Source organism: Vigna unguiculata, chromosome 1, assembly GCF_004118075.2.
Source record: "Vigna unguiculata cultivar IT97K-499-35 chromosome 1, ASM411807v1, whole genome shotgun sequence".
In the NCBI taxonomy this organism is placed as follows: Eukaryota; Viridiplantae; Streptophyta; class Magnoliopsida; order Fabales; family Fabaceae; genus Vigna; species Vigna unguiculata.
Window position 1 is genome coordinate 17,663,942 of NC_040279.1, and position 26,289 is coordinate 17,690,230.

General features: G+C 30.8%; 1 protein-coding gene and 1 non-coding gene across 2 annotated transcripts; one reads left to right on the forward strand and one right to left on the reverse strand.

Annotated features, from left to right (window-relative positions):
• The first annotated feature begins 9,896 nt into the window (after positions 1-9,896).
• TRNAH-GUG lies at positions 9,897-9,968 on the forward strand. The gene has a single exon. It is a non-coding gene; the product is annotated as a tRNA-His (tRNA).
• A 10,052-nt stretch (positions 9,969-20,020) lies between these two features.
• LOC114189017 lies at positions 20,021-20,717 on the reverse strand. The gene is made up of 3 exons (XM_028077718.1): positions 20,643-20,717; positions 20,194-20,553; positions 20,021-20,068 (listed from the first exon to the last, which is right to left on the reverse strand). Exons 1-3 carry the CDS (start codon positions 20,715-20,717, stop codon positions 20,021-20,023), a joined length of 483 nt encoding a protein of 160 aa, XP_027933519.1.
• Positions 20,718-26,289: the final 5,572 nt, after the last annotated feature.

The window sequence follows — 26,289 nt, forward strand, 5'->3', positions numbered from 1 at the left end:
AAATTTATTTTCCATTAAAATTCAATATAAAGTTGCAATATCACTCTTCCACCCAACGAAAGAAATGCTTAAATAATATTATAATTGTTCAGAAGTATAATTGTCCTGATAAACTAGATGTAGCTCTATGATTGAGTGAACGAGTATAAAAACAACAATGCAATTCTCTCTCCCTCATCTTACCACTTTGAATCTCTTTAAAAACTCAAGAAAATCAAGAAATTCGTTCTTTGGTGTGATTTAATGCGTTCTTGTGTAATTTGAGGTTGTGTACTTGTTAAAAATATTGATTGAAAAAAGTCTTGTATGTAAAATATTGATGTTTGAGTTACATCTGCGAATTTTGCATTCTGCATAAATCTCCAGTATTTTAGTCGACTGATTTATCTTTTTAATCGATTGTTTCATAGTTCAAGAACAAATTAGTCTTCTATTTTACACTTTATTCAATTGAAAGTGTATGAGTCTGCTGCATTTACATCCTAACTTCCTAGTCTATTTGATTCAATTGAAAAGAGGTTTAAGATTTTGAAAAAGTTTTATAGTTAATTCACCCACTTCTTGACTTAAATCACCATTTCAAAACTAACAGTTACCACCACTCACCCCTATGCCAAAAAAGATGTGAAAATGTAAAAATATCAATTTTTTTTTTGTATTTTTGAAAATCGGATTCATGGCAAGCAATGTGTTTTAACATCCATTAGTTGTGCTATCCTTTATATAAATAGTGAGGAGGGACTTGGTGTTATTATTTTCGTGATTTTATTACTATTTTGACCTTACAGATTAATTTTAATCATTATCAACATTTTATGAGGAGTATGTTTAAATTTATGATATAGTTGTAAATTATTATAAATTTGTTGTCAAAAGTGAATTATGATCAAAATTTTATAATATTAATAATAAAAAAATAATATTGATAATATAAGTTAATAATAGTTAAATATGATAATAATATAAATAAGTCTATACTAATAATACACAAATTAAATAATAAATATTAATAATGATAATAATAAATATATTTTTCTATCATAAGTAATTTGGTCTTTTTAGAATTTTATCTACTCAGATAATTCTTTGTCATCATCAAATTCGTTCTTAAAGTTAAAAAAACATTAGTAACCATTAATTTCATCTATTAAAATATTCTTTTATCTATTTTTTATAATTTTTATTTGTTATAATAATTATATTTTTTCTTATAATAATTATATCATTATTATATTTAACATATGGTAATTATTATATTTCAAAAATATTTAATTTTTAATTGCAATAAATATTTATTTTAATTATTCATTTATCTAAACATTGCCTAAAACAATGTTTTAAATTCATAATCATAAATACTATTATAATAATGTACATGCAAAAATATTTTAATTATTGGTTCTTATTAGCATTAGTATTAATATATTTTTAGCTTTTTATAATTTTATTTTATCTATCACTATTTATTCAATATTAAAAAAATTAATTACTATAATACTTTCAAAATTATTTTATTATGTTTAAATTTTATTCTTTATATATATTTTAAATAGTTTAACTTTTGTATTATTAGATTATCCGCTACTTACATTTATTTGTCTTGTCCGATATTTCATTCTTAAAAATATTTTTTTTCTCAATTTCTAAATAACTTTTAGTATATATATTTACAAGCTAAATGAATACAATAACATATAATTTTTTTACCACAAATTTACAAATAAAAAAAATTTAAAGCATTTTATTTAATATAATATTTAACAAAATTTAATTCAAAATTTTAATTATATATGTCAATTTTAAAATTTAAACCAAGTCATATTCAAATGTTACTTTTTAATATTAGTCATTCAGAAAAAGAGTAATAATAGACACTTTATTATTTTCATTTAAAAGAATAGCATAAAATAATATTATTCTTTTTAAAATATTTTGTTACCAAAAATACATATATATGATTAATTATTTAAATATTTTAATACTATTTATTATTATTTTGTACGAGATTCATAATGAACAATATATCTACATTTTATTTTAAAGTATATTTCATTTTAATATAATATAATTCTAAAGTTTAATTGTAAATTTTAAGCATATAACAATATTGTTTTAATATTGATATTATTAATATTAATAACAAAATTATTATTAGTATAATCTAATATTATTATCATTTTTAAATATTATATATATATATATATATATATATAATTACATAATTATTACACGTAAATATAATTATATAAATAATTTATTTATTTAAAAATAATTATTATTATAATAATTTTATTAATCTTAATTTAAAAGAAAATAGAAAAAAATTGACCCGTGCAATACCTTAACAAACATTTTTTTTATTTAATATTGATTTACCAAACAATAAATGCAATAATACCTTAGGAAAAATATTTTTTATTTAATGTTGGTCTACTAAAAAATTATAACTAAAGAATAATAATCCAACTCTAACTACACAATAATAACTAATTAAAAGTATTCTAAGAAATCAAAATATCTTAATCGTTCAACTTCAACCTATTCATCAATTAATGCCCTTCTTTGTATCAATCACAAATAAATCAATAAAATACCATAAATAACTACTAAGATTAATACAATCTACTACTTTAATTTTAAGAAATCAATGTTAAAAAAATACTACTTATTTATACACAAAATTTAAAATTTAACCTTCTTATATTATATAATTCTAAAATTAAATATTATACTTATAATCAAATATAATTATCACTTAATATGATAATATAATTAAGCTTATATATAATCATATATACATGTTAAACTAATTTTTTTATAAATTATACATCAAATTACTTCACTTAAATACTAAAATTATATTATTCTTTACATTCTATCTAAATAATCCAATTTTTTACTCTTAAATGCAGTAATTTGATCTATAAATTTAAAAAATTAGTTTAACATGTATATATAAATTGTAATTAAACTTAATTAATAATTTGATATCAAATTCGAGAAGACAAAATTGGATCCTTTTAAAAAAAATGACTAAATTAAATAAAAAATAACAGGTGGATCAAATTACTTTCTTAAAAAAATAAAAAATTAAATTAAATCCTAAAATAATTAAGGGAGCAAAATAAACTAAAATTAAATACTTAAATCAATAATTAAACCTCTTTCGATTATAATAATTATTTATTATTTTTCTTAACATATAACTGTGGAAAAAGAAATAAAAGGAAAACTAAGGTTATAATAAACACAATATCACATTGGCAACCACATATAGACATGTTTTTATATTATATAAATATAATAAAAAAATTAGGATATAATTATTCGCAACGTACCCAGTTTCGTTCCAATGTGTTTAAATGGTACCCGCTTTTAACTTTGCATTTATTTAGTACCCAAATTAGTTAATTTGCATCAATTTGGTCCCTTTTAGTTGACTCCGTTAAATGACTTAACGTCTGACCATGTTGACTACTTAAGTGGGAAAAAAAATATTACGTGGCATTATCAGGTGTGTGATGTGGAACAGTGTTTTGAAAAATGAAATTGAAAATTAAAAGGGGACGCGATTTGGGAACGAATTAGAAGTTGGTGTTCGAGTGAGAGGCATTGTCGTGAAGTTAGGGTTCAAATCGAATTGGCAATTTCGAGCGTTGTGGAGGAAATTGAAGCTGTAATTGACATCAAAGTGGCAAGTATTTCGGATTCCAGGTGCGCGAATCATTTTAATTTGTCTTTCATTGAATTAATTGTTTTTGGAATGGTGGGGTTAGGGTTTGATTAATTTAATTGTTTTATGCGGTGCTGTTTCAATTTTTTATGATTTGTTTGACGGTGGTTGTCCGTTTTTATGATTCCGTTGACGGTGGTGGTCTATGAAATGTGTTTGTGGGCACGAGCAGTGGTCCCCCATTATGCTTTTGTCTATTTTCATGCTTTTGTCGGTCTTATAGTGGTACGAAATTGTAATTTGTGTTGCTTTGTTTGGGTAAAATGGTATTTCGCAGGGTAGTATTTATATGTTATTGTTGGTATGGACGACCATTTCGAAGTTGTTTTTCATCATGGTAGGAGGTTTGAGAGCAATGGGTCACTGCAATATGTTGGACAATTAAGTACTTTGGCATGTGACCCAGATAGATGGAGCTATTTTGAGATTTTAGGTATTCTGAAGGAGATGGGTTATGCAAATGTGAAGGAGATGTGGTATGCAGTGGGTGGAGGATCTGTTTTGGAGGGTAGATTGGAGTTGTTGTCTGATGACCGAGGGGCATGTCATATGGTGAATATTGCCACTCTTAATGGTCAAGTACATATGTATGTGGTTCACAAAGTAGATGAAGCTGAGGTAGTGAATCTGTTACAATATCATCCTGTTGTGGAAGAGGGTGATGTGAGGGAGGGTGTCCAGGTTCAAAATGAGGATGATGGAGGAGAGGTTGATGTGGGTGTACAGGTTCAAAGTGAGGAGGATGAAGGTCAGGTTGATGTGCCTGTAGAAATTGTAATTGAGGAACATGGAGGTGAGGTTGATGTGCCTGTAGAAATTGTAATTGAGGAACATGGAGGTGAGGTTGATGTGCAGGTGGAAGTTGAAAATGATGGAGGTGTTCAGAATGAAGAAGACAAAGATGGAGGTGAGGTTGATGGGCAGGTGGAAGTTGAAAATGATAGAGGTGTTCAGAATGAAGTAGACAAAGATGGAGGTGAGGTTGATAGGCAGAATGAAGTAGAGAAGACAAAGTATTGGATGCCTTGGTTAGTTATGTTTCCATAAAATATGATGTTGTTTAATGTGTATATTTTAGATTTTAACTGTTATATTTTCTTTTGGTAGTTGGGCTGGAGAGAAATTGTTTGAGGTCAACCACGTGTCCATGATTGGTGACAAGTTCGTGGTGAACCTAGACAAATTGGAGTGTACATGTAGAAAATGGACAATCACAAGAATACCTTGCTGCCACTCACTCACTATTATGAGGTTCCTCGATATCAATATAGAACAACATATACCCCACTGGTTTTTGACATCAACATATAAGGAAACATATATTCCACTGATATATCCAGTCAATGGACCTAAGGTTTGGGAGATGAATTCAGATATTGATGTTCTGCCCCCACCAAAGAGGATATTGCCAGGGAGACCTAAAAAAAAGAGAAGACTTGAGAGTTGGGAGTTGCACAAGGATTCTACACAACTAAGACAGGGTGGGACTAGAAAAAGGTGTGGTCTAAAAATCATAGACCAAAACAACCAATTCAGGCACCAGCTCCACGTACAAATCAGAGACCAAAATTGGCTTTTAAAAGGGGCTCAGTATGGAAGCCATGATCCAGAAACTGAATGTTTTGTCTTGAAGAATTTGGAACTTCTTTTTGTTTTTTAAACTGTAATTTGTAATTGACTAGTTGGTTTATATTGGGGCTTATTTTGAAAGACAAATTATTTTGATATGCCCAGGTTATGTACTCAGCACATGATATTCGGTTCTAGTTTAATGAATGCATTTTCATCCATCTTTACTGTTATGGTTCAGCATGTATATTCATCCAATTATTTACAGCAGATTAACTTTAAAAAAGGTATGACCAAAATTTGAACACACTTTTCAACACCAACAATTTCACTTCCAATTCATTTAATAATCATTCATTACAACTTCATCGAACACAAAGTCATACCCAAATACAAACCATATTTAACCATTGAAATAGTTAAACCTTCACGGATTTAACAAAACAAGAACATCAAACCAAAAAGTTAAACCATCCTATTTTTTTAACAATACAAACAGAAGAAGGATCACAATTAAACCCAACAACCCTATTATCCTAAACAAGTACATCAGCCACTTCTCGGAATCAATCAAATCTTTCTCCAGTTGACGTATTCTTTGACTCTGTCTAGCAATGGTTGCATCTCTTTCATCCCCATTATCTTCCGTGCACCATTTGAAGTAGTTGCAGGCTTTAAAATCTTCACCAACACTCCGCTATTAACAAAAAACAAAGCAAACATGATTTTCCACAACAAAACTCAGCCCAAACGAAAATAAAAGTCACATATCAAACCTTGTAGTGAGGGCACCCCCAAAATTGTTTCCCACAATTCTTCGCTGTTCTTGCAACTCTTAACACTGCAATCTCCTCGCAATGGCAATGTGGTGTTCCACTCACTGACCCAGATACAGTACCAGGAGAAGAAACACTGTGATTATGTGACCCACACGAACAAGACGATAATGGATGACTAAAACCACGCGACATTTCCCTATTCGCCAGCGACTTCACCATTGCAGCAACTAAGCTTCACGGTCACTGCACCAATCGAACAACGAAGAAGAAGATGAACATGGGAATGGGAAATTAGGGTTTTTTCAGTGGGGAAAATCAATTGAAATAGGGCATGACACGTTACCCACCCATTGCCACTGTACAATTATTCTCATTGACACGTATCCGTTCTACAATGCCAGATCACAGTTCCGTTAACGGCGTTTCTGAAAATTTAACGGGATGGACCACATTGATGCAAATTAACTAATTTGGGTACTAAATAGATGCAAAGTTAAAAGCAGGTACCATTTAGACACATTGGAACGAAACTGGGTACGTTGCGAATAATTAAACAAAAACTAAAATAGCAACAGTGGGTTAAACAAACACCGCATTACGTATATTAAGCAAGACGATTAAAACTCCCGATGATATCCAATTCCATCATCCTTACATCTGCAAAACTAGTTTTAATAACCACACACAAATTTAGTTTAGTTTTTTTATATATAAATATACAAGTTTACTCTTTATCTAAACTTCACCTTCTTTTAACCCGACTATTCAATATTACACTGCCAAATATACCATTCAACCAAACTACAAAATACTTTAACTTTTATACATAGAATAAAATGATATTAATAAATGTTAGTTACCTCTTTAAATAATTTAAGGGAAAAAAAACAACTTTCTTCAAGAAGAACATAAATGTATACAAAATATATTTACAATAAAATCAAAACAACATCTATGTAACAAAATCAAACCTGCAAATGTCACGATTCATATACAATATTATTATATAATAATTATTCTTTATAAATTACTAAACATAGACAACAATTACTTTATATACTTTTATATATAATACAAAAATAATAATAACCCAATTGTAATTTTTTTTGAAATTATATATCACTACAAGAATAATTGATATTACTGACGGTCAAAAATTCGTCAGTAATGTCTAAAATTCATCAGTAAATCAAAATTATCGACAGATTACCCACAGTAAAAAATTTATCAGTAAATTTTACCGACAAAAACTTTTTTCGTTTGTAATTAATGATGAAAACATCTATCAACAAAATTCGTCGATAATTATTGATTGAAATATTTGTTGGTAGTTACCAATCGAAATATTCATCGGTAATTACCAAAAAGTTTGTTTGTAAATAGCACGCACTGATTCATCATCATCTTCTTCTTCTTCCTTCTTTCTTATTTTTTCCTTTTAGGGTTTATCTTCTATTTTTTTCTTCCATAACCTCTTCCCCTTCATCTCGGTAAACTTACCACTACCACCACCATTGTCACCATCGTCGCTATAGTCCTCGGTTTCCCGCACTCTTCTTTCTTCCTTCTTTTCTCTTTCTCCTTAACCGCCCCCAATGTGCCACCATCGCATTTCTGCTGCACCATAATCGAATAACCATCGCTGTCACTATGCAACCACCTCGTTACCGTTGCACCTCCACGACATCTCCTCCTCGTCTTTATTGTTTTCCTCTTCCTCTTCCTTCCTCTTCTTCTTTTTTTTTTATTCTTATTTTCTTCTTCTTCTCTTCTTCTTTTTCTTGTCTTTTATTTCTGATGCAGCCTCTTAAGGTGAGCTTTGGGTAGGAAATTTCCCACTCCTTTTAAATTATTGACGGATATTACTAACGAATTTTACATTATATAAGTATCGACGGATTGTACTGATGGAAAAATTTGTCAGTAATACAAATTTGGGCAGGAAATTTACTACTCCTTTTAAATTAAAGACAGATTTTGCCGACAAATTTTAAGTTATGTAAGTAGTAACAAGTTTTACTGGCGAATTTTTTCATCCATAAATGAAATTTGTATTGTTGATGAATTTTTTCTGTCGATATTAAAATATCAAAATCTGTATGTAAAATCCATCTATAATTCAAATTATCTATGAAAATACATTTGTCGGTAATTACATTATTTTTTGTAGTGGATGTATATAATACTAAAAGCAATGGATAAACAAAAATTCGTTTATATATATATATATATATATATATATATATATATATATATATATATATATATATATATTACAAGAATCCAGGCAAATAGAGTTGGCCAAAATCTGACACCAATAGTCCAAAGCCGACACAAATTTATATTTATTGTCGGTCTAGCGTCGGATTGCTTAACCACGAAAAAAATATGGAGACTAATTTAGATGTGTCGTCCAACGCACACAAATTGTTGTGTAATAACGTCGTCTTGGTGACACAAATAGTTATAGTTAAATGAATAAAATATGTAAAGTGTAAAGCTTTAGTGTTGCCTAGGGGACGCTGCCTACTAAAGTTAGCATGGGTCATACGATGATAATAGCAAATAATAATTTAAAATGGTCTTTTAGTGTGTGGGCTAGCCGATGCTTTATATTAAATTATGTATGTGTGGGTTAGTTGATGCTAATAGTAGATAATAATTAAAATGCTTATTAAATGTGTGAGCTAATGGATGCTTAAATGTGTGGTCGACGCAAATAACAAGGGCTAGACAACACTACTACAACGACCCATAACCCAAATTTTTCCTACAAGTATGATCACAATTGCATAATCAATATAATATCCATCCAGAAGTCATTCCAATTAGAATCAATAGTTAATTAAACTACATTCATCATTCATTGAGTCATAGATATCATATTACAATACACATAAGTTTATAAAACCTAAGTAAGTCGATAATGCACCAAAGTGTACAGAGTTCAAGTCATAATTTTTTTACAATGTTCACCATAAAAATAAGCCTACTAACTAAAACTAGAAAATGAAGTTGAGGAAGTTGAAGTCATGGTCACTCAACACTACAAAAAAGTTCGTTGAAATAGTACATGTGAAATGAAAAGCATATATCTAAGACATAAATATATAAAACATACAAACAATGTACACCCTATAGTTAAGCAACACAAGTTGTAGAAAAGGCTATAACAAAATTTAGCTTTAACAAAGTTGTAATATACATCAAATATTGAAATTTAACTAGGACAAAGTTATAATATGATTTACCTCATAAAGTTCATGTTCAAGGGATGGGTTGATCATTTTACCTCATGTTCAAGTTCATGTTCATAATGTGGATGCACGTGACTGGTACCCGTTGAAGTGTTTTCAGTTTGTCCTTACAACAAGTTAACCTAAGGTTAAAGTCAACAACTCAACTAAGAATAGTAAACCAAGGCAACTTGATGGAAAATAAAATAAAGCAATACTAAATAAATATTTTGTCATACTTCTTGTAACTCTCCTTGAAATGGCATCCATAGTACTAGGTGAGGTGACCAAATTAAACCAAATGTTTATTTTGATAACCACTTAAAGATATTTGTTTTAATAACCATTAAAAATAATTGAATTAATAAAATAAAGAATTTAATCTTTTGAAATATAACAAATATACAGTCGTCACTATATATTTCCGAAGGTTAGTGATGAGAATTGCACGTTGTGGCCGTGGAATCCTAGACTTGGATCCTTGTAACTTCAATTTCTTTGTTTTTTACATATTTCTCTTTATGGTTAATAAAGGGTGAATTTGGGATCCAAACTTTGTAATTAGAAGGTATGCATGTTGTGGTTGTAGTTTAGTGGTGAGAATTCTACGTTGTGGCCGTGGAGACCTGGGCTCGAATCCCAGCAACCACAATTTTGTTTTATAATCTGTTATATTAATTAAGTAATCACACACACATATCCCCGCGATATCTTCATTCCAGTTTAAATTATTATAATTAATTAAGTAACCACTCAATTAAAAAAAATTTATGTCTCACATTTAAATATTTCTATTATTTTTTAATATTTTTATTTATTGTATATTTTTCTTTCACATGAGAATGTTTAATACTCTCAATTTAAATGTTTAATAGCATAAACCTTTCACTTACTAGGTAATATAAAAAAAAATTTACTTATTATTATTATTAATTTTTGTTTCATTTCAAGAACTTTTTTGTTTCGTTAAAACAATTTTTTATTTCTCAACTATTGAGTATATATGTTGATGTTTCGGTTTTGAATTCTAAAAATTGTAGTCCACCGGAAACACTCTTTTTTTTTCCTCTTCGTGTCTTTCGATCCCTTTATCATTCACCCTTGGTTTGTTTTTATAGTTCATCCCTCTGATAACTGCAAGTCCGATTAATAAGTCAGTGTAGCCTATCTTTCTGTGCTGAGTTGCATAATCATCCCGCATATCTCGCCAAGTTTCTAGATTCATGCCTAGGTCCATGCCTAGATTCGTGGACCAGTTCTTGATATCTAGGCATGTTTCCCTCCTATTTATGTGTGCCCTCTTTCGTGAAAGAACCTAATATCCAGACATTTAAACAATGGGCCTAATGGGCTAAACTGGGCCAAACTGAGAGTGTCCATATAGAACCGTTTGGGCCTTAAAATGCACAAGTCAGATCCCGAGCTCGGTCCCTTAACCTCCTCCTTATCAGGTTGCATTCCGAGCTTGGACTTATACCAATACAGTTGATATTCGAAAAGTTTTATTAGATCTCTAAGGTATTTTTTATCTTATCATATCCTTAATTATACATTTGTTTTTCTTTGTGCGATTTCTTTCAATAATTTCTCAAATTGTTTCAAAGACACACATTTGTTAATTTTTTAATATTTTTATTTGTTGTTTATTTTCATCCTATAAAATACTATTTCGATATATTTTAATTTTATTATTATGTTTATTATTTGTTCTTTGCGTCATTTTGATCAAGCGATGTATTAACACTTTAATTAGTGTATAAAAAAGATATTCATTAGAATTTAAAAAATTGAAGTAAACAAACATTTAAAATATATTTTAATTTGAATATTTATTTTACTTTTATATATTTTTAAAATATTTTTAAATTTTATCAACTAGGTTTCATTAATGTTTGCAAATTGGTATTCTAATCTAAAATGTAAATAATTATAATTTATTTCAAAGTATTTGATATCGAAATTGAATATTTGATAATATTATGTTTCCTTTACTGTAATTTTTTATTATTTTATAAAAATTAATTAAAATTAATATTGAAGTAGTAAGAAAACGGGTACGGGTATGGGTACGAGATTATACCCGTTACCCGGTGGGATGAGGATGGGATAAAAGTTTGATACCTGTTGGATTTGGGTATGGGGATGGGGATGAATTTTTTCTAGGGGGATGGGTATGGGATAGTGAACCTCGTCCCCGCCCTGCCCCGTTGTCATCCCTAGTCCTATTGTAATTAAATATTTCATATATCAGTAAAAATTTAATTAAATTATTATTAGTAGGTTAATTTTTATTATTATTACTATTAATTTTTATTGGTATTAAAATTTATATTTAATGAGTTAAAATTTATAAATTATAATTCTATTTTAAAAAAAATGATTAGTTATTTTTATCTACTTATAATCAATTTTATTTTTATTTTTTTCTTATTTCTTTTCGTTATTTCAATTTTGATCTATTTTATTCTTTTGTCTCGGTGACTTTAATTTTAATTTAATTTTCTTTTTTTATATCTAAGTGACTTCAGTTTTGTTACTATTTTTCATTTTTGGTTTAATTAGTTTGATGATATCTACTTTCGTTCATGGGTCAGTTTGGTACCGACTTTTAAAAAGTGTGAATCCCAACTTATAAAAAAGTGTCTAAAGTAGGTTTCCTTCAGAAAAAAATTATTAATGCGGTTAACTTTATTCATGACTTTTACCACTAAATTTTAATATAAAGATTAATACTTAATTTTATAAGTCATTTTAAATATCAATATCATTAACGACGTTAATAATTTTTGTTCGAGAGGGACTTAATTGAGGCATCTTTTCAAAAATTGGGACTTAATTGATACCTTCTTAAAAGCGAGTACCAAAATAACATATCCGAACAAAATTGGGAACTATATGACTAATTAAACCATCATTTTTTTTATCTCTATGTGATTTCATTTTTTTATTTTATTTTCTGTTTTTTTATCTCTTTGTGACTTCAATTATGATTTTATTTTATTCTTTTATGTTTATGTGACTTCTCATCTATTGATTATCATTGTCTCTCCTTTATTTCTTTTATTCTATAGTTTTTCTTTTGAGGGTTTTGGCAGATTCCCTAAATCTCATACTGTCTGTGTATACCAATCTTTTTATTCTCATTTCTCATGAGTATAGTTTTTCTTTCTATTTGTGTTGATGTTATTTTTATTTTATTTATTGAATTTCTATTACGATTAGAAATGTGTTTCTTTTGCATAGTTTTGTTTAGGGTTTAGGGTTCTAACTAAGAAGAACAATAATTATTTTAATTGTTTTCATTAATGATTAATCTCAAAATAAACTTTACAAGTCTATGAAAAAGTTCAGACTTGAGAAAGATACTTGAGACTTCAAGATACCACAAGCCTACGATGAAATTTACTTTCTTAACAACTAGCACCAGATTTTATTGTTTTAACTCATTCCTTTTATATACTTATTTTTAGTAGAGTTTTATATATTATAATTTTTTATTTAATATATAAATATATACATATGTCAACTAGAAAATTTGAATCAGACTATTAAAAAGTCCACATGAAGAGAAAAATTGAGGCTTTAATTGCATCACAGAGAGGTGCAAAGAATAAATTTATAAAAGTAGATAAGAAAAATAAATGAGAAAATACAAGTTGGTGCTCTTTGAATGAACAAGATAATTAGGGATGTCAAAAAAATTCGTACCCGCGGGTATCCGCAGATAAAACCCGCAACGGGTAGGAAATGGATATTAAAAATAGATACCCACTACCCGCGGGTATGGATATTTTTGATACCCGCATGTTAACGGGGCGGGTACGGGTATCATAGTATCTGTACCCGTGGATACCCGTACCCGCTAAACTTTACCTTATATATATATATATATATATATATATATATATATATATATATATATATATATATATATATATATTAGTAAACAACATTATGAGTCTTCATCCAATAATGGTGGTCAGATTCTTACCCCACAAATGAGTAAATTACTTCCATATACTGTGGAGGTATTGATGTGTCTCTAAGACTGGTTATGGACCAACATGGAAGGTAATGAAATTAACACTTTTACTTAGATATTTTAATTAAGTGATTGTTAGAAATTTTTACTGAACTTCTTATGTTTTAAGGTTCTTCTAAATTAAAATTGGACAACATGAAACTTTATACAATTTTGCAAATATATTGTGAATGCAGAAGCATGATTTAAGCTCGTATGAATGAGTGAATTGACATGAATAATGTGATGGTTTGTTGGTCTGCATGTGTTTAATAGGTTGGAAGGATATGGGTTTGAATCTTGGCTAAAGAATGTAGACCCTTTATATTTTTATATTTTTGTTAAGTGATGGAAAAATCTAAAAACTGTAGAAATCCCCTAAGAAACCAGAGGTGTCAGTTTTGGTGCAGTAATCAAAAGTAATGACCATTAAACTCTAAATTTAAGTTAATTTCATTTTTATTATTTGTATTATTTATTTTCGGCTGAATTTGTGGGAGAGAGAAGAGGGGTGAGGAAACAAAGAGTCATAGAGTGTGGTAGTTGAGTGCTGAGAATTGATATCCAGAGAGGGAATTGGAGTAGAGGCAAGGAAGAATCCATTGGAAATTGGTTGAAGTTAGGAAACCAGGTAAGGGAGGCTAAACATTCTTCTTGTTATTGCTTGATTATGTTCAAATCAAGATTTCAAAGTGATTTATGGGATGGTGAAATTGTGAAATTTACTTTTGGATTAAATTATTTATGTAGGGGAAGCTTTTTCTTGTTTTATTGTTTCTTGAGGAATGAAGCTGAATCTTGATTGTTTTTTTTTTTTTATGTTGAATTATGTATGAAATTTTGAGGTTGGGCATCGGTTCATGATACACTTTCGCGTGTGGTTATGTTGAGTGTCATTCTGTAATTTGTGAACCAATCGATGGACGTTGATTACCATCACTGTTATTCGTGTTCAAAATCTTATACTGTAGTTTTGGTTTTCATTATGCTATACCATTTATTTTGAATTTTGTGTGGTGTAGTGCCTGTTTTATTAGTATATTATTTTATATATCTGTGATGATGTTTGGGCAAGGAACCCACGGTCGATCGGTGTGTTGTTTTTTTCTTCCATTGGAAATTTTATACCTTGTTAAGGTGCAAATCTAGGGTACTCTTTAGTGGTTTCTTTTATTGTATTTAAAACAACATTTGTCTCTTGTTGGGACAACCACGCATGTACTCATTCCTGCAGTTTTTAACATGGCATTTACGAAAAGTTCATATGCTTGGCTTCTTTTAGTTCGTTGGTGGTGTAGTGGAGGTTCACGGTATTCCCCAATCAAATATAGTACATGTAAAAAGTTTATGGTTAGACATCTAATATGTATCACAAATAGGTGGTTTTGATGGGACATGACTATGCATGGCTACATGACTTAATGCTTTTCTATTTTGAATAGGTGGGGACCGCATTCATATAAATTACTATCACATGTATTTTGCTTCCATTCTTTAAAACGTTTGGTGCAGATTCAAGTTCGTGGTGCATGCATAGGTGTATTCTTTTATTCATGTTTTTGGTGCATGCATAGGTTGTATTCTTTTGTTCATGATTTTGGTGCAGCAGGTGATTTTATTTCATTGGTCACATATCACTTTATTTTCTTCCCCTTTATTTGTTGGGTTTCTTTATTTTATTATTTTATTAGATTGAATACGTGAGACCACATTCTTATAAGATTCTTTTTTTTCTTCTTTTGTTTAAACTACTAAAAGGGTTATAAAATCATATTGGTTTTGGAAATATGGTTGAAAGGTGTATGCATGGACCCGCGGCTTCTTATAAAAATCCTTTGTATGAAATTGAATTACGGAGCCTATTTAGAACTCATTAGTGAGAATATTCATATGCATATATAAATTAAATTTGTGGTGGTATTGTGTACACATTGGAAGAGGTGTTTATTATGGAACTTCATTTTTTTTTATGCTATAAGTTGTTACTATTAAAATTATTATTGATTAATCACGTAGGCATTATTGGAGTGCGACGAAGGTGATTTAGGTATTGTGGGCTAGGCGGTCTGTAGCCCAATTTTACCTGGTGACGCTTAGGCAATGCTAGACGATAATGTCAGGGCGGGGGTCCGTATTTGCATGGATGGGCTTAATGGCTTGGTCAGGGATATGCTGAATTAGTTACGAGCGGGGAGGTTCGTAACGGAGATTTGAGATGCGTGATTGATGCGGGCGGGGAGGTCCGTATTTGTTGTACTCTTGTGTGGGGATACGAGCGGGGTGGTTCGTATGTTCCATGCTCACACTTGAGGCTGCTATGAGCGGGGAAGTTCATAGTAGGTGTTCACGCATGTTGGACTATGAGCGGGCAGGTTCGTAGAGTTGGACTACGGGCGGGGAGGTCCGCAGAGCTGGACCACGAGCGGGTAGGTTTGTGGAAGCATGATAATCCCAAAGGATCAAGGTTGTGAATGGATCTTTCTCATATAGGTTATGAGATTGGGGTGTAATGTTATAACGAAGTCAATAAACTAAAATTGGCCAAGATAGATTGGGTGAGGGTCAATTCTTATTATTTTATTGATTGTATTATTTTTCTTTCTCAGCTCACCCTTTCTATTTATGTTTGGCGATGATCGCGTGACTTGTCACGTGGGACCAGATGTGAATCCAGGTGAGAACGCTGATGCATAGTGACAGAGTGGGGCAGACGATGGGGGATTTTTCTCTATGTTTTATTTTCATGCATTTTGTAATAAATTTTATGATGCTTTTTCTCTATTATGAACATGTAATAAAGGTGAAGTGGTGTGATTGAACTATCGCGAGATAAGTTTTAAATTTTCCCGCGCTTGGGGAACTTTATATAATGTTTTAATTCCAAAAGAAATTTTATGATATATGCTTTATCTAGTAATATCCATCTAGGGTGTTACAATGCCTTACCTCAATCCTAGGCCTCTCGAACTGGCTCCTTCTCGTCATGTACGTGTCGTCTCTTAATGTAGGCAGTTTGGACCCTTGAGGGGTTACCTGCAGAAAAGGCTCCGACGATCAAGTCAGCAAAAGGCTCTCAAAAGTTAAATCTCATATTAGGGAATTAATGAAAGCGTACCTTTAATTGTTGGGGTCCACATGTATTTATAGAGTCATTAATGGTGTCTGCCCCTTTTCGTGGGTTGGGCCCTCCTTTTAGCCACTTTTGGGCCAATACTTAGATCCTTTATGGGCTTGGGCTGAGCCCAAGTTCTGAGCATCTATGAGGGGCCTAAGTTTGGAATTAACAGTTCTTTATTTCACTGCATGGTTCATAGTAGTCGGTTGGGGCCGCTATGTATGTAATCTTATTTATCCGTCTACTTGTTTCTTATCATAGGACTATATGTAGGCGGTATAAGCTGAATAGTTATTGAGGTTTGCCTAGATATAGTACACCAGTCCTCCAGCCTTTGGTTAAATATGTATCGTGTTGAAGGTTTTGATTTCATGTGATTGAAGTAGGGAGTGGGTTGCATCAGTGCTAGCGATATGTGTTTACTATACCTATCTTTCGATTTTTGGTGGTGAGTTATATAGCAATATGCGTGTTTGTTTTAAAGTTTCCGATTTTCGGCAAGAAAAACTTATATCTTGGTATGCCATGATATACCAGTCCCCCAGTCTTGAGATGTGAAGAACATGGATAAGACTATGTTAGATGTGATGGAGGTAGGTGAATGGGTGTCAGGTGTCAGGGGTCCTATCAGGAGGATTTGCGCAACCATTTTTAACTTGAGACGCTTCGAATTCGTCATGATGTTTCATCTTCCAAGTGTTTTAGGCAAGAAAACTTTTTGGTTGTTCAAAAGTTGCTTATAAATAGAGGTGGGTGGAAGCATTTGGTCATCTTGTTTCATTTGCTAGAGTTTGAGAAGAGTGATCTGTGTGCCTGTTAAACTATCTGATACATCCATTGTTTATGCCGTCATCTTAAATTAAAAAAGGTATGTACTACTTATCTATAACAACTTCAGTATTGTTAAGAAAGTAGCCAAAAATTAGTATGGGTAAAGTTAACCCTAAGTCGTCTCCCAATGAACACGGAATTGATTTTTAACAAATTAGTTCTTATAAAATCTATATAAAAGATAATATAAATATAGGAGGATTAAGATAAACAAGAAAGAAATAGAAAAGATAAAAAGAGATAAAAACAATAGTAAAGAAAATAGATTGATTCCATTGCTTTTTCAAAATAGATTCATCATCGATTATCTAAAGATTATTTCTCAATTAATCATTGTTGTAGATTTACAAATTAATCAATGTAAAGTCTCAATTAATTTGTTGGCGTTCTCACTTTTAACCAAAGTACAGTCTCAATTAAAAGTGAGAACTTTTAGATTATCCACAGTAAATTCAACCAAAGTACAATCTTAATCAAATTTTACTATGCCTAATCATGTTTATTCTTTTATCTTCTCACCAAATAAAAAGCTTAATTAATCAAAGTAAAGTCTCAATTAATTTTCGTTAGAGTAAATACCTTTAATCAAAGTAAAGTCTCAATTATTGGTAAAAACTCAGTTAATCACATGAAAGTTTCTAAATAAAATCAAAGTAAAGTCTCAATTAGATTTAAAAACCCTTGGACTCATATGATCAACATGCATATAAATTTAAAATCATTACTTTTTACGTGATTCAAAGATAAAAGACATAGATGAATTAAAACCTCAACAATAATAAAAAAAACAAAGAAATTATTTCATTCTAACCTCAGAATTCATTATGAAATTACAATGGAATCAACCCAATAAGTTTAGCACTCCATGAAACACAAAATAAAATAAAGATAGAAGCAGAAAGGAGAGAGAAAGAAATTAGGCCCCTCTAAGGGTTCCAAAACTCCGAAGTGTCGAGCTTGTCTTTTCTGCTTCCCCCTTGGTCTCTTTGTATAGGACTTGGACTGGGCTTTTCTATTGTTAAAATCTCTCAAATATCTTTTAAAATAAAGATAAAGATAAATATTTAAAAATATTTGGAGCGATATAGACTATTTGACAAATATAGTTGGTTGATAATATCAATATCTAATATAATTAAATTAATTAATTAATGAAAGATATATGATAAATTATCACCAATTAGTATTAATTTTCCAAATCAACCCTTAGCAATCTCCTCAAATTATATTCTAAATAATCCAATATCTTCAAGATATATTTGTTCGTTGTGGATCTAAAAAGATTCAAGAAGATCTTGCCATATTTAAAAAGATTTGGTAGTTATTATCTTTTAATATTTTATGATATAATTAAATAATATAATTATTTAAAAATATCAAATAAAATATCTAAAGATATATTTTCCCAAATTATCTTCTATCATAAAGATAAAGAAAACCGCAAGGTCCAATTTTTTTGTTGCTCTCTTCTTAGTTTAGCCAAACTTCTTCACTTTTTCAACCTTTTCTTGCCATCTTCATGCAATGCTTGGCTTGGATTTTTTTGATTTTGATAATTTCTTATTCTTGGATTTATCTTTAAGGTGTCATGAAGCTTTAAGCAATTTATTTCCACACCTCTATGAGCTCAACTTAGCTGCAACTACACTAACACACCTCAAAATATCCAAAGAACATTTATGCAACTAAAGTTATTTTTAACATGTTTTTGTATCTCATGCTCAACAAACCCATTTATAGGAAATTCCAATTAAATCAATCTTTAAGCACACAAATTCAATTAAATACCCATAATTAAACATTAAATGAGGGCAAAAATATGCACTCATCAGTATGTCAAGTGATAATGATAGTGTGTCAACATCTAGTACGGGTAGTGGGAGTGGACAGTCAAGGGGAGAGGGTAGTGGCCAGCTAGGCGGCGAGGGGAGAATTCTGAAGGAGGTAACTGTTGAAACTAGGGAGGATCCGTTAGAGGAGTTGGCGGAGAACAGTTGGCCAGCAAACACTACACCATTTTTCACTTTAAGCAATTGGTAAAAAGTGTTGGCTAAAGTTAAAAAAGTGTGGCCTAAACTTTAGGCAACACTTAGGCAACAACTTTGTAGGTGTGGAGGATATGGCTGTGGGCTTAGGTTATAGGCAACAATTTTTGTACTAAAGGCCACACAATTTACAAAATTGTTGCCTTATAGTGTTAGAATAGGCCACACATTTTAAATGTTGCCTATTCTTTTTAGACAACACATTTTGAATGTTGTTTGTTGTTTATAGGCAACACATTTTAAATGTTGCTTATTGTTTTTAGACAACACATTTAAAATGTTGCTTCATGTTTAGACAACATGTTTTTAAATGTTGTCATATGTAAATGTCATACCTCTTATCTATCCTTTAGAGAACACTTTTCTAATGTGGCTTGTTGTGTATAGACAATACATTTTAAATGTTGCTTATTATTTTTAGACAACAAACTGAAGTTATAATTATTCATCAATTCTTATATTATTTTGTGTTAATGATTTATGTAACATAATAATAATTTTACAAAACATGTAATATACGTAATAACGGATAAGAGTTCATAAGCATTAAAACTAAGAGTTAAAAGTAACATATGTGTAGTCCAATGTATGCTAAAACTAAAAGTGTTGTAAGTATTAAAACTAAAAGAGTTAAAAGACAACAAAAGAATTATAACATTTGCTATGCAAAATCTAGAGGTTCTTCAATCAATCATTCTTCCATTTGCTCTACGGTATTTTCTTGAGGTTCTTGATCAACCTAAAACAAATAAACAAAAGTTGATCAAGCTTTTTAAAATATGATCTAATATGTAAATGAAATAAGATAAACACAAAGTACTCAAATTATAACATTGAATGCAAATTGTTAGCATACTGTTATACCTGGTCAAAACAAGGAACATGAGTGGAAGCAGATGAACGTGGAGCAATGGCACTATTTTCTTTCCCAAAAGCTAATGACATCATATGTTCTATATCATCCTCATTCAAATCAGGGTTTTGTTGCTTAAGTATGAGTGTCATCATTGTTTCCAAACCTTCAATCCTTTTTGCCATCCCATCTATTTTCATATCATATCCTTTTTTAATTGCAGCAATTTCTTGATTTCTTTTAAATAATGATGGGGTCACAGTCCTTCCATAACAACGAACCCGACCAGGCTTTTCTTTTCCAAACATTGATTCAAAAGTTTTTTCCACATTTTCAGTTGATGAGTTTTGCATAGATCCTTCAAGCTTAGACTGAAACATATGTATATGTATATACATCAAAGTTCATGATTAAAAAAATGAACTACTCAAACATATATCATAAATTAAAATAAACTTACAATAGTATCCAATGTTTCTTTGTCCACTGCTTTTCCTTTCCTACAAGAACGACCTTGGCGAGTTTTTATAAACATTTCAACTCTACTGACTTTTTCTCCATCCTTTTTCCCAGCACTCTATATGAATTAAAAATTAAGCCTTCAACTAATGAGAATCTCATTGTAACAAGTAATATAACAAAATTCTCAAAGTCTCATTATAAATGACAATGCATGCTTTCTCATACTTAATATAACAAATTAAGTGGTAACAGAGTTTTTTGGTTTCAATCATTGGAGTTGACATAGGATTTTATGTGCTTTACCTCACTTTTATAATACTTCTCTTGGATTATCCTTTACCGACCCAGTTACCTAACACATAATTTCTGTTAACATTTAAGAACAATCACGTGTGCTTGCAACAAACTAAATTTCACGTAAAGACTTCTATCATTTTTCCCATTGGGGATTCCAAAACCATTTTTCCTATTCAAGTATAAAACTATAATCATGGTTTGTGTTGTTGTGTTGTAATTAATAAATCATCCTAAGATCAAATAGAAGAGGAGGACTGTGTTAGTCAATTGAGATGATGACAATTGATGACCTTATTTTTGAAGATTTGGAATTTGCCAAAGTTGAATGACATGGTGTGATTCATAAAATGCACTGTGCATTGGAGTATCTCTCGCCAATTGTTGAAGCCCTTAATAGAATAAAACTTTAGATATTTATGATCAAGAATATTAACATTGGTCTGTACATGAATGTATTGTAGGATTCAAACATTGTTAAATTGGATCATGGATTGGATTTGCAAAGCAACAATGATGAAACCAGTGATACTCAATTGGAAACTAATATCTAGTGATTGGTCCATGAATTGAGAAAATCAAGCTATGAGGCAGCGAAGTATTGATTGAAGAAATAGTGAACTAGTATATATGACCTCTTATCACCTTACAATCCTATCATCCTATATTGACATGTAATGTAAGTGAGCCATAATCTTGTGTATAGTGCTATCAGTTGCATAGAGAAATGATCAATGACTAATTTTGGTCAAGAAAGGATGGTGATCAGTAATATTTCATGATGGATCATATGTATAATGTGATGCTTATAAGAAATAAGAAATATTATACCAATTCAGCTCGAACTCTTGCAAAGTTTATTGGTCCCATTCGGTGCATGTACTTTTGCTTTCTCCTACTGATTGTATTTTTTTCACTAATGCTCTGTATTTTGATATCAAAATCAGTGGTAGATATAGTGACATCAATATATTAAAATCAGTGGCAACAATATACTAAAATCATTAATACTATGCTTACAAAAGTGGCTTCCACATTACAACCAAATCAGTCAATAGTTTTATACCTAGATCGTAGTATTTTTCCAATAAACAATCAATTGCTTAAAATGGTCTTCAGGAATGTGCACTGGATGATTCTTTAGCCGCTCTTTCATAGTGGAATATCTTACAAAATGATGTCTCTTGATATAACATTTGTACCGCCTCCAAGCATCATTTATGCGACCAAATATTGCTTTCTCTCCATAGTGAGAAATATTGAATTTTTCCTGAGGCATTATTAGACAAAAGAAAAACATGAAGGGATTAGTATGTCATATGTATTAAATCATTAGACAAGAGTTTATTTAAATACCATGACATATTTCCAAATGCGATCTTTGTGATCTTTGACCAAGGCTTTTAAGTTTGTATAAATCAATGGACAAAAGTTTGAATTCCTAGCTATGGTCCCAAGAAAATAGCTCAAGTTAGACACAACTTTGTCATTAGGACCAATAGGCTCTCCATCTTCATCCAAGATAACTTCAGGCCGGTCTTCAATCCTTCTCGCATGTATTTTTAAGCATTGTGTTGGTCCCCGAGTTCTTTTCTTGCTTGTGGCTATTTTAACAATAAAATTCTCTAAGTATATGTATAGTGATTAAATACATAAATAAATAATAAGTAATAAAATTTGCAAGAATGCAATATTACCTTCATCCGTGGTTAATTCATTGTCTTCTCTTTCATTCAAACTTTCTTCTTCATTAATTATCTCATTCTCTTCTCTTTCATTGAAACTTTCTTCTTCATGTCCTTCATCTTCTGTTTCATTTTGAAATTCATCATCTTGGTGGTCATTTTCTTCTTCAACCACTTGTTCAACTTTTTCTCCTTTTTGATAAAGAAATTCACCAATCATCATTGATCCACATAATCTGGTTGGTTGTTTCTTAACATCAAATTCATTCCCAACAATGGATTGATAACCTTCTGTTAATGGCCTTTTCTTTTTCTCATTTCCCTTTGATGTATCACGTTCCACTTCTACCCTCTTAACAGATTTTTGATTTTCTTTAGTTTTGTCAACTATATTCACCCCTTCGTGAACGACATTTTGAATCCTCTTAGAAGTCACATCTCCTGATATTCCCAAGTTAGGTGGCTGTTTATTTGAATTGCCAACTTCACGTAAGCTAGCTTCAAGTAATTGTAGCCTTGATTTACTTTTTTCTCCTTGTGTTATTACCTTTTTTGCATTCTTCTGATGAAACATGTCAATTGTACTCATCCATTCCCCCACGAAATTTTGAGTCCTCTTAGAACTCACATCTCCTGATTTTTCCTTTTTAGGGGGCTGCTGTTTAGCATTTGAATTCCCAACTTCTTGTAAGCTAGCTTTAATCAATTCAGGATTTGACTTACTTTTTTCACCTAGTGTGTTTACCTTGTTTTTTGCATTCTTCTTAGCTTGAACTGCAATCAAAGATCTTGAAATGGCCCTTATCTTTGCTCTTGACTCATTAATGGTTTGTACTGTTTCCTTATTGCTCAAAAATGGTCCTTTCCTTTTACCGTTCATAACTTCCACTGTCACCATATTTTGACTAGGTTTTATAGGTGGTTCCACACTAGAACTAAGAGTGTTCTTATTCTGGCTTCTAACTTCAAAATTGGACAAATTAAATTGTCCATTAGGGACAATCAAAGGTGCCTTAGTTGCCACAACAATGCTTCCTTTTTCACGTTTGACTTGGAGCCTCCTAAGCAATTCTTTGCTTGATTTAACTTTAGGTATATCCAAATGATGATCATTCCCTTCATCCTTTGCAGCCAATTTCATTTTATTTTTGGAGGTTACTTCCTTTCCCATTATCTGAACAAACAAACCAAAACTTTGATTAAATTTTGATTCCATAAAACATGGTCATATATGTAAAATAATAAAGAAAAAACAATAAAGAAATTCCTAACTCTTGCTTACCTCCTTGAGGAATCTGTTCAAATGTATTTTCTGCATCATAATCCATGTCTAATAATAAAGAAATTAATCGAGTATATAGGTAAAAACATAAGTGAAAAAACAATAGCCACTTGCATATTAATTGACTGTGATAAAAACAACAGAGTTAGAGTGAAATCATAGGTAAAAATAAGTCTACCACTTGCAACTCATAAGTGATACAGTAGCCATGATTCAATATCCAGTTTCTGAAAGCAATGGGAAATTGAAAAAAATACAAGGAACATGAAATAACCAGTGATATAATCTTATTTTTATGAAGGCACAATCTAAATAATTGAGGCCTAGATCAAAATCAGTAAGGAAAAATAAATTATCTTTGGGAATGAGACCTTAATTAATATAATGAATAACTAGAATGGAAGCCTAATAATGATGAATAGAAAGAGCACAATAAAATGTTATACTACAAAACAAATAATATGTGCAATGTTCATGATGTTCTGGTGTTAAAAATATATGCATAAGATGATATTTCTTATATTTCTTTCATGTATAATAAGTGTCTGACTAGTTTGTCAAACATGGCAAGTCAGACTAATCACCTGAACAACAAATTATCTTAATGCTAGTAACTAGGAAATCTAGATCAGACAAGTAACAAGTGCTCTGTAAGAATATTAAGAGCAGACCCAAAACATATTAGTAGAAACACTGAACCACAATTTTAGTCATTTTTAGTCCATGAAGTCAAATAAAGTTTCATCAAAATCATCTTGATTAAAGGTAATTTCCTCCCCTGCACTGGAAGGCTTCTGACCTACTGTCACAGGCATGTCTTTCCTAGCCCAATTAAGCTCACCATCATTTCTTGTAGCATTTAGTTCAACACCATTTGATTGCTCAGATTGGTCACCCATGTTAAATAAATCTCTTGGAACCTTTTTCATAACATAATTTTGTTTATGTCTAAAGGGTCTTGGATATAGAAGCATTGTTGGACTTGAGAAGCTAGCACAAAAGGATCACTTTCATACACTTTTTTGTTGAAATATACACAAGTAAATCCATATTTGTCTTCCTCAGCTTCATACCAATCACATTTGAACATCACAAACTTGAAATTACTATAATAGTCCAACTCAAATATATCTTTGATTGCTCCATAATACATTATGGATTCAAGTTTTGGATTATCATCTTTTGTACTTGCAAAACTCGAAGTTAATGAAACCAATGTCACACCAGAATTTTGAGTTTTGTGTTTGGCATCACGCTTCATAGTATGAAATCTATATCCATTAATGAGGTAACCCGAAAACCTCTTTGCCACATTATTTGGTCCTCTCGAGAACTCTCTTATTTGATATGATACATCATCTTTCAAAGCTCGAGTTTTAAACCATTCACTAAATTCTTGACTTTGAGTTTTGGCCTTCGCCCACTTTTTTTTCTTTGTTCACATATTAACACTTTCATCAAACTCTCTACAAAAACGTCAATAACATATTGTTAGTTAGAACTACAAGTGTATATCATGATGTGTAAAAATACAATGAATTTTTATCATACCTAATGTAAATATCAATTTCATCACAATTGAATAAGAGGTATCGATGAGCTTGAGCTTTTGATGTCAAATCTATAGAAAATGGTTTACCGTTACTTTTCCCCCCTATAGGGTGACCTAAACTTGAGAAATAATCAATTTCATCTACTTCACATAAATCATTGTGGTCATAATTATGGCGTTCTCTGTTTATCCTTGTTTGCACACCTCCATGCAAATATCTTGAGCAAAAAGTTAAAGCTTCTTCTGCCAAATACCCTTCAGCGATAGAACCTTCCAGATAAGCTTTATTACGAACATAACTTTTCAGTCTACATAAATATCTTTCAATGGGATACATCCAGCGAAACTGAACGGGTCCACCTAATCTCATTTCATTTGGCAAATGGATAGGTAAGTGAACCATTATATCAAAAAAACTAGGTGGAAAAATCATCTCCAACTTACAAAGTATTTGTACTACTTCTGCTTCCAAGTAATCCATATCTTGCAAATGTATAACCTTTTGACATATAGAGCGAAAGAATGTCCTAAATCGAATTAGAGGTTCAACCACTATATCAGGCATAATGCTTTTTATTGCCACTGGCAATAAGTAATGCAACATGAAATGTGCATCATGACTCTTATAACCAGAGATTTTCCTATTATTAACATGCACACATTTTGAAATATTTGATGCACTTCCATCTGGTAATTTGGCAGTCTTAAAAACACCACAAAAGCTAGATTTCTCATGAGCATTCATTGTAAAACAAGCTGGTGAGTACTCTACCCGACCTTTACCAATCTCTCTTGGATGAAGATCATTTCTTATTCCCATGTTTTGCAAATC